Source organism: Danio rerio, chromosome 13 (assembly GCF_049306965.1).
Source record: "Danio rerio strain Tuebingen ecotype United States chromosome 13, GRCz12tu, whole genome shotgun sequence".
Lineage (NCBI taxonomy): Eukaryota > Metazoa > Chordata > Actinopteri > Cypriniformes > Danionidae > Danio > Danio rerio.
Genome location: NC_133188.1, coordinates 55,424,930 through 55,443,551, shown reverse-complemented (window position 1 = coordinate 55,443,551; position 18,622 = coordinate 55,424,930). Strand labels below are relative to the sequence as shown.

General features: G+C 36.8%; 1 protein-coding gene and 1 pseudogene across 1 annotated transcript in view; one reads left to right on the top strand and one right to left on the bottom strand.

Annotated features, from left to right (window-relative positions):
- Window positions 1-18,622, top strand: part of LOC562831 (gamma-aminobutyric acid receptor subunit pi) — a 118,526-nt gene that overhangs the window by 35,723 nt on the left and 64,181 nt on the right. The window contains exon 2 of the mRNA XM_009307613.5: window positions 2,981-3,045. Within this exon, the coding sequence (XP_009305888.1) occupies window positions 3,002-3,045 (44 nt within the window). The 5' untranslated portion in view covers window positions 2,981-3,001. The remainder of the gene's footprint in view (window positions 1-2,980; window positions 3,046-18,622) is intronic.
- LOC137487457 (uncharacterized) lies at window positions 14,989-17,935 on the bottom strand (annotated as a pseudogene).

Below are 18,622 nucleotides of genomic sequence, written 5' to 3'. Positions count from 1 at the left end.
TTAGGAGGAGGGGATTTGGCTAAACAAAGCATGCAAATTGAGTATTGGAGTCAGCATGGCATAGGTGTTAAAAAACGGCCCAGCTACTGACAACACAAGTTAATCAACATAGGGTTTCTGTAGCATAAAAGCAACACCCGAAGACAAAGACAGAGTCGTTTAAAGCATTTGCATCACTGGCTTAGCCTGTAGTCAGAGAGATAAAGGTTAAATGTCCCTCCTAGCTGGAATGTTAATTAAATTATATAATTAAAAACCAAAGAATATAACTTTTCAGTTATACATAGATTATTGTTCATTTGGAATTAGTTGATATAAATTTATATTTCCACACTACCAAGCAAAAAAAGTTCATTTCCAGCCCTTAAAAGCCGGTGGTTTTGCAACACTAGACATACAATTTCTTTGATTTCCCCTAATTTTAAAGATTAGCACTGATTGTGTACGTGGGAAAGTCATTAAGCTGATCTGACTCAGGCTTAATTGGAAAACCCTTCTGTTTGTATCAGCTGCTGACTTGTTAGCTGGTGTTTGTAAGGTGCGTTATGCCCCAGTGCATTACAGGAGCAGATTTCACTGGCCTACAGGGTAAATATTACGTCTGTCTTCTCTCAAGAGCAAGTAGTTCCCTCAAATGAGTGTCTTGCTCTGAAGATGTGGCGCAGACGGCTGATGCCATCTGTGATGCCCACTGGGGTGAGTTTGGAAGTTTGGAAACAGAACAGGGGAAGTTTCTGAATCTGTTTCTCTGCCAATTTACTCCATATGTAGGAAGTCAGCAGCTTACAGCATCACATTCATGCATCCTGAAGTCATGTTGGGTTTGATGATCTGAGAAGCATTTTACAAACAATGAAGTAACTTGCTGTTTAATTATGCACACAGGTGGTGGAGTGCCTTGGGCTGCTCGATTATGGAAATAAAATATAATAATCATTATTTTGTTCAATATTGTGATCGGAAATATTATTGCACTTTATGACTAAAACATTTTATTGATTGATTTATATATATATATATATATATATATATATATATATATATATATATATATATATATATATATATATATATAGCAATTGCATATTAATTGTGATAACCATGAAACCTTGATTATTCCTCAGACTATAATCGTAAAACCAAAATCATTGCATCTGTAGTTTTAGTGCTTTAGTTTTTGTTATAAATCTGGGAAGCCTCTTTTGTTTGCTCATATTTAATATTTTTTGCTGGCTCATATTTACATATTTCATCTTACTCATTTTGATCTAATTTGTTAGAATTTCTAAATTATTTTAAGTAAATGCATATGCATATATAATACATAACTTTTCCCTCCATACATGTTTTATTTTACATTAACATTATTGAAAAAGTATATAATAATCAGTAACAAGCAGTGTTTTTTTTAAAGTCATAATATTTTCAAAGTCATTAAGTAATTATTAACTGCATTAAATATTATGTGATAAATGATAATTAAATAATAAAACAAACATTAAAAAATAGTATATTACAAAACAGCTTTGCCATAAGAACTCCAGCCTTAACCCCATACAGGCTTATATGTTTAATTAAAAGAAATTAAAATAAAAACAGCAACTCAAATGGTCAATATTTTGTCCTAAATCTTCAAATATGTATGTTTACCTATTAAATGATTTTTAAATATGTATATTTATGATGCATATTTTAATTTAAGATGTTTATTTGAATATGCATACTTTAAAAATGTACGTAATTTTGTATATTCATGTTTGAATTGTGTTGTGCTGACTGAAATGCGCCTGTTTCAGGAGAGTAAATGTTGAAATTTTATGCAGTTTTTGTTTTGCAGATCAAACACTAATTAAAATAATCACTGTAATTCAGTGCACTGTGAGAGTTCTGCAGTATGCACAGTGGGTGGTGTGACGCTGTTTGAATTTAGCTATACCTATTAAAAAAGCTGTATAAATGAAATGCATGATTTGACTCTGCCTGTCCGAAGAGCCAAAGCTTTAGCAGTTGCTGAGAGTATCGAAGTGTGTCTTCACCTGTACATAGACTTTCTATATAGATTTAGAGCAGTGCATAGTTTCATATGTATTCTAGTCTTCTAGTCCTATGTACCATTATGAAAATGTATAGAAATTTGGTGAACAAATGCATAAGTAAAACTGAGCTGCTAATTGATTTCTATTTATTTATGTATGCGTGGTGGCTAAATTGTCCGTAGTGTATGAGTGTAAATGAGTGTGTATGGATGTTTCCCAGAGATGGGTTGCAGCTGAAAGGGCATCTGCTGCGTAAAACATATGCTGGATAAGTTGGCGGTTCATTCCGCTGTGGTGACCCCTGATTATTAAAGGAACTAAGCTGAAAAGCAAATAAATGAATATGCATGTATGTTTATTTTCATCACCAACTATCAGAGTAGAACAGTTTCTCAAGCAGTTTGTGATGCATTTTGGAAACAGGAGATGAGCCCCTGGTCTAATGCGCCACCTGGCTTGAGAAACCCGCTCTCAAAGACTAATTTTTGAGGAAGCACACATGTTCTGAATGCCTTCGGCAGAATTCAAATCAAATAAAATCTCTGTCCTCCTATAATATATATATATATATATATATATATATATATATATATATATATATATATATATATATACATATATATATATATATATATATATATATATATATATATATATATATATATATTTTTTTTTTTTTTTTTTTTATTTATTTATTTATTTATTTTTTTATTTTTTTTATAGTGTGTGACTGCATTGAATTTAGCTATACCTATAAAAAAAAAACGCTATACAAATGAAATGTACGATTAGACTGACTGTCAGAAGAGCCAAGGCTTTAGCAGTTCATTGCACTCTTTACATTGGTTCTGCTGAGCGTGTGGAAGTGTGTCTTGACCTGTACATGCAGAACGAGAGCATGTTAGGTGAGCGTTTCACTGACCCGTTTCTGTTCTTCTCTTTAGATAGACTCCAGCGCTCTCAACATGACCTTCTTCAGCTCTTTATTTACCATCCTCTTCATCAGCAGGTAAGAAGATTCTCATGCATCAAATGAGGGCGACACAATGTATCTATCAGCATCTATATTGCAATGTGTGCATGTGCAATGTTGAGCTTATATTGTTGAGCAAGAGCCATAATTCAGAAAGCATAAGATTTGTGGAGTCTCTGCAGAGTTTAACCATAATGGAACAGAAGTTTATCATCTGCATGTGTTTTTAAGGCCTGCGACTGTGGAATTTTATTGTTTGTAACTTTTATTATAGATCTATTTTATATATTTTATATTAAAATCAACCTTTTTCCCCAAGATTTATTAGCATTTCATATTTGATGGCATACTCTGAGATCTTTGCACATTGACAGTAAACGGAGAACTTGACAAGTCATACTGTATGTACAGCCATAGGGATGGGAAGATTCGCATCCGTCAACAAAGTTATTAACTCATTGCATCAGTTTAGAAAGTGTGCATTGCATACATGTTGGCGTTTAAGTTGCATTTGAAACAACTGAAAAGTAAAAGATTCAGTAAATTACATTTCTGGGTGAACTATCCCTTTAAAAACACATGCGGATGATAAATCCATCACTCCATCACGATTAAACTCTGCATTGACCTCAACTGATCAACTACAATCCCAACTGAGATGCGACTACATTCCAGTATCAATGCTGAAGTAATATATTGTGTAGCTCTACATGAACACTAGAAACGAAGACTGATGCTGTATTCTAGATGGAGGTTTATGTTTGTGAACTGATGCAAACAGAAAATCATAGTCCATGAAGAATAACAGCGTTTTTACAGTCTGATTTCCTGAGAACGGCCTGACGGTGGCATTTACTAAGACTAATAAACACACATGCACACAAACAAACACACATGTGCATGCGTGAGCTCGCGGCTCCTGTAATCTTCTCGCTGGAGGAACGGATCCGGGCTTCATACAGGATCCAGGAGGTTTATCCGTTCTGACACTCACCTAGTTCCCGCAGCGCTTTGAATCAAGCACTTTCATGGTTTGTGTGTCTGTCGCTCCCTGAGCTCCTGACTCCAGCTCCTCTGATTATCATCAATAATGGAGACGCGCAGTTTCCAAATGTGGTGGCCTTGCAGAATCTACTTCTGCACTTGATATATGGGTTGATTTGAAAGTTTTTGACTCTTCTACAGCATACTGCAATGTGTCTGCAGATATTTAAGAATCTTAAGTGGACATGCTTGTTTATGTGAGAGACAGTGCTGAAGTCAGATATTCTGTGTGAGAGTGTGTGTTCTGTGTTGGCTTGACTGTCTTTGTTTTGATCTTTGTACCTCTTCTCACTGCCAGATTAACCATTTATATTTCAGCACACGGAGTTGCCTTGATGGATATGGTCTGGTTCTACCTGGTCTATGGTTGTGGTGCTACCTAAAATGACAGATATTATGGTGTCTCTGTACTCAGGATTTGATTTCTGCTATTGATGAAAATGATGGCACTCCATGTGACTGTGCTTGAGAACGAATGTGCAAGTGAGTTGTGTACCGTTTCTACTGAGTGGTGCGGTACGGTTTGGTTTGGTACGCTTTTATGGCCGTTTCCACTGTCAAAAGGCGTACCGAACTGTACCGTACCACTTTTTCGGCACCCTTTCGAAAGGGTATCAGTAGGCGGAGCTAGACACGCAGCTGACCGCTATTGGTTAACAGAGATGTGTCATTCGCTTAGCAACAAGCCAGAATGAAAACTAAAAACCTGCCATGTTTAAAATACACAGCCAAGCTCAGACATTACAGCGGAATTTTATATACATATAATAACGAGACATGGTTGATTCGGGCTTAAACATACCTTGTCGTCATCTTGATAAACAAAGTCATGGAGTAAAGCAGAATCTGCCATGTGCCTTTGTAAGGTCCACCCAGTTAGTCCAATGCCGGTGTCCACTGGTGGATGAAGGTTCAATGCATGTTCGGTCTTTCCAGTGCACAATGTTGATTTACTTTAAATTTAACTCATATCTAGGGCCAGACGGAATCTGCTGACGTTTTTTGCAATTTCTTTTGCAATGAATTTTGGTAAAAATCTGCGGATTTCTGCGGAATTATTTTGGGAGTATCCAGCGAGTATCATAACTAAAACCTCAATATATGAAAAAAAAGTAATAAATTACTGAATAAAGACTGAATAAATTAAGATTTACACATTTACTCAAGTAAATAAACAGAATTAATGATGGGCTAAAAATCTGCGGAACTCTTCGGAAAATCTGCGGAATTCTGCGCGCGCAGATTCCATGTGGGCCTACTCATATCTGACTCCAATTTTAGTATGAGGTGGTTTAGAATATTAATATATTTATCTTTAGTTTTATCTGACTCCAATGATAAAACATTAAGAAGATTATATCAATATATAATTTAGATGAATGTTTAAACCTTTAGTCTTCACTATTAACTATCACATTCGTTTATTCGGGTGCTCATGTCGCTCAGAGAAATCGCCCTGGCTGAAGGCGTCCCTCATGATCACACTCTGGTCAGTCTTGAATATTAAACAGAGGTAATTGACTAATACTTTTAGATGGCCGCTACTAGCGTGCTCGTTCTAAAGTATTTTTAGTTAGTCCCGCTTAGATGTACACCCTTGAGTAAAGACAATATCATTTCCAATCAGCCATTATTATAAATGTTACCGACCACTGGACTCTATAATAACTTTAGTTTTCACCAAGCTCATGGTTTCCTATATGAACTTAATTTAGACTAATATTACTTTCAAACAACGGTCGGGTACCCAATCTAGGTTAGCCGTGCAACTCCTTGTTGTCCTAGACGGAAATTTAACGCCCTTTCCACCTAAGTACACTTGAATCAATATCAAGAGTCAGTCGGATCCCTAAAACACAATTAGTGTGCCCAATGCTCCATCTCAACTGGATTCTAGTCCGTCTACTGACCTGACGCAAGACGTGCGGAAACAAGGATACAGCGTAATCTACTAGAACTAATAATAACAGAGTGAGCAAAATATGGTCAAACATTACAATTTATTAGTCAGGTAAATGTATTATGCCAATTCAATCAGTCAATTCATAAACAATCAATACAAGACATCTAATTAACAAAGATAAATCCAAGATTTTAAGATGCATACCTGACTTCAAAACATACATAACATGGAGCGTAAGCTAAGTTAAGGGCTGATCTGGGTAATAAGAATTGCACAGAACATTTTTCAAACCTTCCCTTAAATAATCCAAGAATCCCCTCAAGGAAAGGGGTTTGTGAATAACAAAAGGCATTTGCATTTAGTGCGGCCTATAGGAAAGGCACACCCTTCACAGTGGTTCAAAAGATGCCTGAAGTTATATATTTATTGTTTTGATTATGTCTATTTCTGAGGAAATGAGACCATTGTACCAGTCGCACTGAGACATTTTAAATGATATCAAACATGATAGATAAAGTCACGGGTTGATTTAGAACATTCAGACTTTGAAATGGTCTTACTGTATGAGTAGGGTGGTTGAACAGGGGTTTCAAATGTAAATGTAGGGTGGGCTGGTTCTTTCCCGTATTCCCACCTGCTGGGAATACGTGAGTCAATTGTCTCTGTTTTCGGCTCATGTTTGAATTGTCAGAGATATCAGAATATTTGTAATATCTTGCACCTTGTAGTTTTTTGCGAGCCATTCTGAAGAGCGAGCGGTTTCACTTTCTTGCTTGCGCTCGCCACGCGTATATATTTATATTAACAAACTTATTGAGCTGATGATAATAGCGTGCGCTTGATTATTGACGTGCTTTTAAAACCCGATCCTGTCATACACTGACAAACACGAGAGTGAAGCATGAAAAAACAAAGGAGATACCGGGAAAAAAAGGAGCAAGGTCACTTGCGAGTACCCTAAAATCAGTATGCGATGCGAGTAGTATGTCCGAATTCATAGAATTCGAAAATCAGTATGCCAGAAGTACCCGGATGAGTAACTACTTCCGGCGAGATTCTGGAGTGCGCATCCCATGCACGCTGCGCTATCCCATCATGCCCCGCCAGAGAATTCATGAATGGGAGTGAAGCAACGCAACTGACGCAGGTAGGTCACGCGACCATGGCAAAATGGCGGATGCATTGCGTCCAAATTCCATTCATACTTTACACATTCATACTGTATAGAACATACTTTTCTAATTTTCTAATGGCCGAGTAGTACGTTTAAATTCAAATGCAGTACCTACTGAGTAGTAGGCGGTTTCGGGCGCTGCCTATGTGTGGGAAGCATTGCATCAACTTTCACAGATTGTAGCTCACTAGTGGTTTCTACTCTGAGTGTGCTTTCACATCTGTAGTTCGCTTCATCTGGTCTGGATCAAGGGCAATAAATGATGCATTGTTGCATTTTCTGCCGTCTTTGGGTCGTTTTCACACCACACTTCTGGCTTTGGTCCGAACCAGTTGAAACGACCCAAAATGCAGTCATCTGACAAAGTCCACGTCTCTCATTGGCCAGATGTTGTTGAACAAATTTCCTAAACTGCTTATTGATTGGTCAGAATTCACGTGCGGGAAAATGCCGGTGAACTCCCGCAGGTAAACAAAACCTTTTACTCTGGAGGGACGACTGCGCTGGCTGATTGTATCGCTGCTTTAGACAAACTATACATTACGAGAATGAAGCGCGGCCGCGGCTGGAAAACAGTGTTTAATGCGTCGCTCGTCACTTCAGGAGCAGGCGTGAATTAATTTAGCTAAACTGCGACATGCTCATCTTGCGGAAATATTACCAACGATCCATCAGGTAATGTTTTCCCCTCTCTCTCTCTCTCTCTCTCTGTTGGTAAAGCGCTGTCAACAAATATTTTCCTCCATATCCCATAATGCACAGCGCATCGGCCTACGGCAGCTGAATTAGTCCAAAACGCGCAGTACTTTTTGCGGTTGGACCTGTTTTAGTACGGATCATATTCTGAACCCTCCAGGGTTCGTTTGAAAGCGTACGGAGACAACTTCAAGCTGGTCTCAGTACGCTTATTTGGTCCGCTTTTGGTACGCACTTGAGTACGATTGCTGCATTCTCACCTGCCCAAACCAACCGCACCAAAAGGGGAAATGAACTTTAGTGCGATTCAATCGAACTTAATAAGAACTTGATGCTTAATCACCAGTTCAGTCCAGCATTTCTTTTGGTTTGATTTTGATTCTTTTATGGTTTATTAAAAGAAGAATCATCTTCTAAAACTCATGGTTTGTGAATCATATTGCGTTGGCTGTGCTGTTAGTTTGTTACTACACTCGCACACTCGCACACACAAACCATCCAACATAAAGTTTGTTATTAATATTATTGATCTTTTTAAAATCTCATTACACACACTTCTGAAGTCAACGTCACGCAGTTCTTAATGAAATATTGCCTCATTTGTTTTGTTGTGCTGTAAGTTGCAGGAAATTGTAGACATGCACACAGGCAACAGCAGAAACTGTGTGTCTTTCATCCTCTGATTATCAGACTTAAAGCCTCATGAGATTAAAGAGACTGGTGTCTTTTATCTCCAGAATGCCTCTTGCGTCATTTATTTGGGCACTAAATATAGAGACTCTCAAAGAAATGCATTCGTATATCCCTCATCCTGCTCTTAAGCCCATCATTTACATACCACAACAGAATGAGCACAATACATGCAGCGGAATCGCCACGCTTTATCCCTACAATACACCTATTATCAGATATCCAGAGTGGGGAAATTAATAATTCAAGGTTAATCGAGTTCTTCATTATAATCTTAAATGTGCTGGATCTTTGGCTTCATCTCTTGTGTTGGATGATTTGTATAAATCTGCGATTATAAAACTGCTTCATTATTGTTTTAAGCATGAGGAGATCTTTGACTCTTATGCAAAACTTCATTGTCTTACAAATAATGGTGGCATGGTGGCTCAGTGGATAGCTGGCGTTTCTGTGTGGAGTTTGCATGTTCTCCCAGTGTTGGTGTGGGTTTCCTCTGGGTGCTCCGGTTTTCCCCACAGTCTAAACACATGCGCTATAGGGGAATTGATCAACTACAATGGCTGTAGTGTATTTGTTCGCGAATGAGTGTGTATGGTTGCAGCTGGAAGGGCAACTGCTGTGTAAAACATATGCTGGAATAGTTGACGATTTATTCCACTGTGGTGACCCCTGATAAATAAGAGACTAAGCTGAAGGAGAATGAATGAATGAATGTATCACAAAAAAATCTCAGCTTAATTTATATATATATATATATATATATATATATATATATATATATATATATATATATATATATATATATATATATATATATATATGTAGTCTGTCATCTATATCTATATATATGTATGTATATGTATATATATATATATATATATATATATATATATATATATATATATATATATATATATATATATATATATATATATATATATATATGTATATATATATATGTATATATATATATGTATATGTATATATGTATATGTATATGTATATATATATATATATGTATATATATATATATGTATATATATATATATATATATATATATATATATATATATATAATGTATATATGTATGTGTATATATATATATATATATATATATATATATATATATATATTTTTTTTTTTTTCTAAATTTAAAAAATTATATTTGTCATTTTATTTTATTATTTAACTAGTAAGATATGACTTAATTTATATTTATATATATATATATATTTTTTTTTTTCTTTTTTTTTCTAAATTTTAAAAATTATATTTATCATTTTATTTTATTTATTTATTATTATTTATTTATTTATCTTTATTGGCTACATAAAAAAGCAAAACTGTGTGTATTGCATGCTTAAATTTAAGTTGTCTAGTTAACCTAATTATTTAAGCCTTTAAATTGCACTTTGAGTGGAAACTAGTGTCTTACAAAATAACGAAGAGTGAAGAAAATGAAGAGTTCAGATGCAAAAACCTCTAAATGCCGTCTGAAGTTTTCTCCTAAAATGGGAATTTTTCCTGATTATCTATGTTTATGTTCAGTTATGTCACTTAAAAGGCAATAACAAAAACTTGTCCGTCACTATAAATGTAAAATAACTGAGCCAACACACAAGAGTTTTAGAGGTTTTTGCATCTAAACTCTTCATTTATGACATGTTTTTTATTCAATAGAATAAATTACATTTCTGCTATTTTGAATTATTGTGCAATTGTCCCACAGCATTTAATCAACTGTGTAATTCGACATTATTCTGCATTATTTGAATATTACATATATTGTTTCTCCTTTTGGGTAAAACCATTTGTCAAATGCATGAATGTAAATGCTGAGCGTAGACGACCAGCCACTGTGAAATGCGTAATGTCAAGAGTAGTTTCGTCTTCATATGAGTTTGCTTTGAAAATTCAATATTGCACTCGTTGGCTTAATTAATTTAACCACTTCTGCTTCAGTTAACTGATTTTTGTCATGCTTTATCATTTTTCCCATTGATATCATGAACATTATCATGCTACAGATGCTAAATGAAAGGGAAAAGAGCAAGAGAAAGCCGCAGTTTCCCCACAGGCCGAATATGAGCTTCACAAATACTGCCTGCGGTCTCGGCGTGGGATTTCACATGCGCAAAGATAAGGGGGATTAATGCGAAATGAAATGTTAAAAGCTACTTGTGTGCAGTGTAACACACAAAGACATGAACACACACTTGTTCACATGCTAACACACACATGTGGGAACGTCTCAAATCACTGAAGTCACGGATTAGACCCTTATTAAGTGGTGTTGGACATGGAGTGAAGCGTTTCTGTGTTATTAACCCATAATTTTCTACAGGCTCAGCCGTGCTGATATTAGTTTGACCCTTATACGCAAGTCTTAAATTAACCAGAGGGGTTTACTACTAAAAGACGAGTTCAGACCCAGCCTTCAATCATTCTGAGTGGATAAAGAGACATATTAAAGTTTAAACTCACACGAAGGCACTCTGTGGGATTAGAAAGGATGATTTATTGTTATTAGTGTTGCTAGCTTGGAGGGATTCATGATGCAAGAGGTTTCATCAAAAATTGACCTGCTGAATCTCGATGTTGTAATGTTTCTGAAAATCATCCTTGTTTGAGGATTGATGCTGCATCTCAATTCGCCTACTTATTCTATGTTGTTAAAGTAGCTGCTAGAGCTGCTCGATATTGGAAAAATTAGACATTGCGATATTGTGTTTTGCTGTGATGTACACTCACTGGCCACTTTATTAGGTACACCTTACTAGTACCGGATTGGACCACCTTTTGCCTTCAGAACTGTCTTAATCCTTGGAGATTCAAGCAGGTACTGGAAATATTCCTCAGAGATTTTGCTCCATATTGTCATGATAGCATCACACAGTTGCTGCAGATTTGTCGGCTGCACATCCATGATGCCAATCTTGTTCCATCTCATCCCAAAGCTGCTCTATTGTATTGAGCTCTGGTGACTGTGGAGGCCATTTGAGCACAGTGAACTCATCGTCATGTTCAAGAAACCAGTCTGAGATGATTGAGCTTTATGACATGCTGCGTTATCCTGCTGGAAGTAGCCATCAGAAGATGGAGACACTGTGCTCATAAAGGGATGGACATGGTCAGCAGCAATACTCAGGTAGGCTGTGGCGTTGATGCTCAGTTGGTACTAATGGACCCAAAGAAAATCTCCCCCACACCATTACACCACCACCACCAGCCTGAACCACTGATACAAGGCAGGATGATCCATGCTTTCATGATGTTCAGGCCAAATTCTGACCCGATCATCTGAATGTGCGCGTGCAGATTCCGGGTGGGCCTTCGCATGAGTTATAAACACACTCACCCACTCACAGTTGCCATGAAGTTTAATATTAGCTGTATACACCAAAATCTTTTTGTATCAGGCTAAACAACTTTTTTTTCTGCTGTGAAGTTGCCCATTTAACATAGGGGTCAAGAGAAATGTGCTCTACTATGGAGCCAGGCCTAGTGGAAATTTGCTGAATTGCAGTTTCAGTAACTTCCATATTAGCTTCAGGAGGGAGAGCGGGATGTTGCCGCTTGTAATACCACCAAACTCTATGAAGTATGAGAGATTTAGAAGCTTAGCCGTCATTATGAGCAGTGTAGTAAATAATAACGAGGCTTGGTTTATTTGCATGCTTGTTTTTTTTTTAGTTTATATAAAGTTGATCTAACCCATTCTGAGTCCCCGTTTCTATAAATGTATAAACTTTTTTTTGTCCTCAAACTTTTTAAAATGAGAGCAGTTACCATAGCAACCATGCTGAGGGATTCTTCAGTGCGTTGCACAAATATAGCCAAGCATAGTTCTCATTTACTCACTCGACTTTGTTATTTTTATAATACCGTGCTTCCCTAAAGCAGATCATGCCACCAGCTGAATAATGACTTCTTTCTGTTCAGGATTTCACTGCTGTGGACTTTCATTTGAGAGCGCAGTTCCTGATCACAGTGATGTGCTGTTAGTGCTTGTCCTGCTGATTAATGCGTCTTGTTTATTTAGCTCATTTGCTCCAGCAGAGTGGAAAAAAAAGAGAAGTAATTTTCCCTGTGTGGTGATTTGCCGGTTGGTTAACCATAATCTGCCAAAACAAGCACACGGAAACATGCCAGGCCTGAATTCTTTGAGAAAACCCTTGATAGTAATTGCTTTTTGTTTGGTCATCGTGCGTGTGCGTGTGCGTGTGTGTGTGTGTGTGTGTGTGTGTGTGTGTGTGTGTGTGTGTGTGTGTGCGTGCGTGCAAAAATAAACTGCTCTTTAGGCATGAACATTCATAGAAGTAAAAAAAAAAAAAAAGAAAAGTAATCGGCACCATTTGATTTATCAACAATCATCACCTCGAGCTTTAATGGTTTTAGGTTAGGCCTAAAGCATTTAATGGCAATTTTCTTTTAAGGCAACAACCAATAGGCATTCGTTCGTTCATTCATTCATTCAATAGTCACACAACATATTAGGTGTTATTGTTATTGATTAATTGTAATTTTCTGTCCATTTTTCTCCATCCATCCGTCTTTTTTCATCCAATCAAATTTCTGTTCAGCTTTGATCCATTCTTAGTTTTCCTATCCAGTTTTCATTCATCCACATTTTTCCTGTCCAGTTTTCATCCATCTATCGTTTTCCTATCTAGTTTTCATCCATCCACATATTTTCTATCTATTTTTATCCATCATTTTCCTATCCAGTTTTCATCCATTCATCGCTCTCCTGTCTATTTTTTTCTCCACATTTTTTTCTATCAAGTTTTCACCCATCCATCTTTTTCCTATCCAGTTTTCATCCATCCATCCATCCATAAGATCAGATTAGATAAGATTAAACTTTATTGTCATTACACATGTACAAGTACAATGCAACGAAATGCAGTTTAGGTCTAACCAGCAGTGCAATAGCAGCATCATTTTATCTATCCAGATTTCAATAATCCACATTTTCCCATCTAGTTTTCATCCATCCATTGTTTGCCTATCCAATTTTATTTCCATGCATTTTTTGTATCCAGTTTTCATCCATTCATCCATCATTTTATCAATCCAGTTTTCATCCATTCATCCATCATTTTGTAACCAGTTTTCATCCATCCATTTATTCAAACATCAATTTGTCATCTGTTTTTTATCCATTTTTCATCCATTCATATTTTCCTATCCAATTTTCATTCATCCATATTTTTTCTATCCAGTTTTCATCCATTCATTGTTTGCCTATCCAGTTTTCATCCATGCATCCATCGTTTTCATATCCAATTTTATTTCCATCCATTGTTTTTGTATCCAGCTTTCATCCATCCGTTCATTCATTCATTCATCTATCTGTCATCTGTTTTTTATCCAGTTTTCATCCATCAATTCATGAATCCATTCATCGTTTTTCTCGTTGTTCAGCCATCCATTTGGATCCTGTTTTTATTCATATATCTATTCATCCATCAACTTAATCTATTCATTCATTCATCCAAAGTTTTCATTTTCCATCCATCCATTTTCTAGTTTTCCTCCATCCAATCATCCATTTGTCTATCCATTGTTTTTTTCCACTTAGTTCAGTTATCCAATCCATCTTTCAATTTTTCATCCATCTGTCCATCCACCTTTGAATTGTTCATCCACCCGTCATTGTATCTTTCAATTTTCCAACCATCCGTCTGACCTTCCATCTTGCGCTTTTTCATTCATCCGTCTATGCATCTTTTAACTTTTCATCCATCTTTCTATTTTTCATTCATTGGTCCATCTTTCTGTCCTTCCATCTTTTAATTTTTCATTCATTCATCCATCCATCTATCCAGCTCAGACTTGTGTGTTTGCAGAACTGTCCGCTCGCCTTTACTCTGTTGATTCCTCATAGGAGCGCTTACTGACATAAGGCAGGCTGTTATTGCTGAATTAATAAGCAGGAAATATTCCCACTCATCACTTGACCTCAATTGCACACCATCTTGTGGATGTAGAAATGAGCTGTCAGATGCCAAACTCGCTCCGCCCAGCATGTTCACAGATGCATTGAGGTGGTTATTGTTTAGTGTATGTGTAGAGCATCATGAGGGGATTCATGGTTTCACCTTCACGTCTGCTTCAATTGAGAGGTTTTAGTTGATTCTCGATTACAGCATCGTCAGTGCAGAGTTTATTCAGAACTTGCTTTTGTACATTACTTTTTTTTGTTGCTCTTTTGTTTTTTAATTCTGTTTGTTCGCTCTTGCTCTTTCACTTTTTTGCTCTTTCACTCTTTTTCTTTTTTTTCTTTAGTTCGTTTGTTTGCTTTTGCTCTTTCACTCCTTTTTTTGCACTTTTGCTCTTTCACTTTTGCTCTTTCACTTTTGCTCTGTCACTTTTTGCGGATTCTTTCACCATTTCTTGCTCTTGCTCTCACTCTTTTTTGCTTTTTGCTTTTTTTTTATTCCGTACGTTTGCTCGTGCTCTTACTCTTCATGCACTCCTGCTCATTCTTTCACTTTCCATTTTGCTGTTTCTTTCAACATTTTTTGCACTTTCACTTTCTCCTTTTGCTCTTTCACTTTCCCCTTTTGCCCTTTCACTTTTCTCCTTTTGCTCTTTTACTTTCTCCTTTTGCTCTTTCACTTTCCCCTTTTGCTCTTTTACTTTCTCCTTTTGCTCTTTCACTTTCTCCTTTTGCTCTTTCACTTTCCCCTTTTGCACTTTCACTTTCTCCTTTTGCTCTTTCACTTTCTCCTTTTGCTCTTTCACTTTCTCCTTTTGCTCTTTCACTTTCCATTTTGCTGTTTCTTTCAACATTTTTTGCACTTTCACTTTCCCCTTTTGCTCTTTCACTTTCCCTTTTGCTCTTTCACTTTCCCCTTTTGCTCTTTCACTTTCCCCTTTTGCACTTTCACTTTCTCCTTTTGCTCTTTCACTTTCTCCTTTTGCTCTTTCACTTTCTCCTTTTGCTCTTTCACTTTCCCCTTTTGCTCTTTCACTTTCTCCTTTTGCTCTTTCACTTTCTCCTTTTGCTCTTTCACTTTCCCCTTTTGCTCTTTCACTTTCCCTTTTGCACTTTCACTTTCCCCTTTTGCACTTTCACTTTCTCCTTTTGCTCTTTCACTTTCCCCTTTTGCTCTTTCACTTTCCCCTTTTGCTCTTTCACTTTCCCCTTTTGCTCTTTCACTTTCCCTTTTGCTCTTTCACTTTCCCCTTTTGCTCTTTCACTTTCCCCTTTTGCACTTTCACTTTCTCCTTTTGCTCTTTCACTTTCCCCTTTTGCTCTTTCACTTTCCCTTTTGCTCTTTCACTTTCCCTTTTGCTCTTTCACTTTCCCCTTTTGCTCTTTCACTTTCCCTTTTGCTCTTTCACTTTCCCCTTTTGCACTTTCACTTTCTCCTTTTGCTCTTTCACTTTCCCCTTTTGCTCTTTCACTTTCCCTTTTGCTCTTTCACTTTCCCCTTTTGCACTTTCACTTTCTCCTTTTGCTCTTTCACTTTCTCCTTTTGCTCTTTCACTTTCCCCTTTTGCTCTTTCACTTTCCCTTTTGCTCTTTCACTTTCTCCTTTTGCTCTTTCACTTTCTCCTTTTGCTCTTTCACTTTCCCCTTTTGCTCTTTCACTTTCCCCTTTTGCTCTTTCACTTTCCCTTTTGCTCTTTCACTTTCTCCTTTTGCTCTTTCACTTTCTCCTTTTGCTCTTTCACTTTCTCCTTTTGCTCTTTCACTTTCTACTTTTGCTCTTTCACTTTCTCCTTTTGCTCTTTCACTTTCTCCTTTTGCTCTTTCACTTTCCCCTTTCGCTCTTTCACTTTCCCCTTTTGCTCTTTCACTTTCTCCTTTTGCTCTTTCACTTTCTCCTTTTGCTCTTTCACTTTCTCCTTTTGCTCTTTCACTTTCTCCTTTTGCTCTTTCACTTTCTCCTTTTGCTCTTTCACTTTCTCCTTTTGCTCTTTCACTTTCTCCTTTTGCTCTTTCACTTTCTCCTTTTGCTCTTTCACTTTCTCCTTTCGCTCTTTCACTTTCTCCTTTCGCTCTTTCACTTTCTCCTTTTGCTCTTTCACTTTCTCCTTTTGCTCTTTCACTTTATCCTTTTGCTCTTTTACTTTCTCCTTTTTCTTTTCTTTTGGCTTTTTCTTTTACCATTTCTAGCTTTTTTCTCTTCACTTTTTTTGCACTTTTGCTCATTTTCACATTTTTTTATTTGCTTTTTTACTTTCTCAACCTCAGAGTTTTTCTTTTGGCTTTATCTTTCTCTATTTCTTGCTCTGTCACTCTTTGCTTTTGCATTTTCAGTTTGTTGCGTTATTTTCTTTCTTTTGCTCTTTTCTTTTGTCTTTCTCTTGCTATTTCTTTTGCATTCTGCTCTTCTGTTTTTTATGCTGTTTATTCGCTCGCTCTCTTTTGCTCTTTCACTCTTTTGCTCTTTCACTTTCTCTGGCTTTTTCACTTTCTCATTTGCTTTGCTCTTTCTCCTTTGGTTTTTTTACTTTCTTTTGGCTCTTTCACTTTTTCTTTTGGCTTTTTCCTTTACTATTTCTTGCTCTTCTTTCACTTTCTTTTGCTCTCTGTAGATCTTTACTCTTTTTCTTTTGCTAATTTCTCCCCTTTCCCTCTTTCACACCTTTTCTTTCGGTCTTTAGCTATTTTTATTTGACTCTTTCCTTTGCTATTTTGATATTTTCTTTCTTCCTGTTTCACACTTTCTGTATTACAACCAAGTTGTCCAACATGTGCTTTACAAGATGAACACAAAGCATAGCACAACACATAATACAAATAAATAGCTTTAAAACTAATGTAAACCTAGGAATGTTCGGAACTTTCAGCATTTGCAAACGTGGATATTCAATTCCATGTGTTGCACTGGCTAAACTCATTGCACATGTGCCGTTCATGTGTAGTTGCTCAGTTTCTGTGTTTATTTGTCAGAACATAAGCCATGCAATTGATTCGTTCCTCCACAAACGTCTCTGTTAAACGTAGTAAATGAGAAGTAAAGAGTCGCCTGTTCTTTGTGTAATTGTTAAGTAGGTCATTCTACACAATATTGCTTCACGACTCCTGTTAAAATATTCAGATGATTCATGTGGTGTGTTGGATTGCCTGCCAAATGCAGTCTTTAGGTAATTTAAAACGGATTTGAGCCTCTTCCAGCTCTTCCCTGTCCTGAGGAGGCGTCTCATCCCTGCGCGTGCTGTCTGTGTCCTAGAGGACTGCTGATATTGTAGGTGACATGTTTTGGCCATCAGCAGAAGCCCACACAGTTCGAGAGCCGCTCTCTCATTTCCAAACTGAACTCTGAAAAGCAGGCAAGAACTCCCTCTCGCACATTACTCCTGTTTTATTCTTCTAATGTTTTATTTCAATAGCCGGACTGTAAACCGAGGTGAATCCCTGTGAACACCGGATCATTCTGAACCCTTCTCTACCTGCCATTGTGCTTGTTGGGACTGTACGTTAATCAATTTGCAGAACATCCATGTATATTTTTAATCCGTCTCTTCATCTGTATTGTATTTATATTAAACGTTTTAGACCATTTATCATCATGTATAAATGCTTATTGTATTACTCAATCTGTATTTTTCATTCATTTATTTCCATCCGTCTGTCCATCTATCCCGTTTTTATTGATCAGTCCATCCATCCATTTAGTTTTCGTCCATTCATCTGTCCGTCCATTCAGTTTTCGTCCATTCATCTGTCCGTCCATTCAGTTTTCATCCATTCATCTGTCCGTCCATTCAGTATTCATCCATTCATCTGTCCCTCCATTCAGTATTCATCCATTCATCTGTCCCTCCATTCAGTATTCATCCATTCATCTGTCCCTCCATTCAGTATTCATCCATTCATCTGTCCGTCCATTCAGTTTTCATCCATTCATCTGGCCGTCCATTCAGTTTTCATCCATTCATCTGTCCGTCCATTCAGTATTCATCCATTCATCTGTCCCTCCATTCAGTATTCATCCATTCATCTGTCCGTCTATTCAGTTTTCATCCATTCATCTGTCCGTCCATTCAGTTTTCATCCATTCATCTGTCCGTCCATTCAACATTCATCCATTTATCTGTCCTTCCATTTAGTTTTCATCCATTTGTGTTTTCATCCATTCATCTG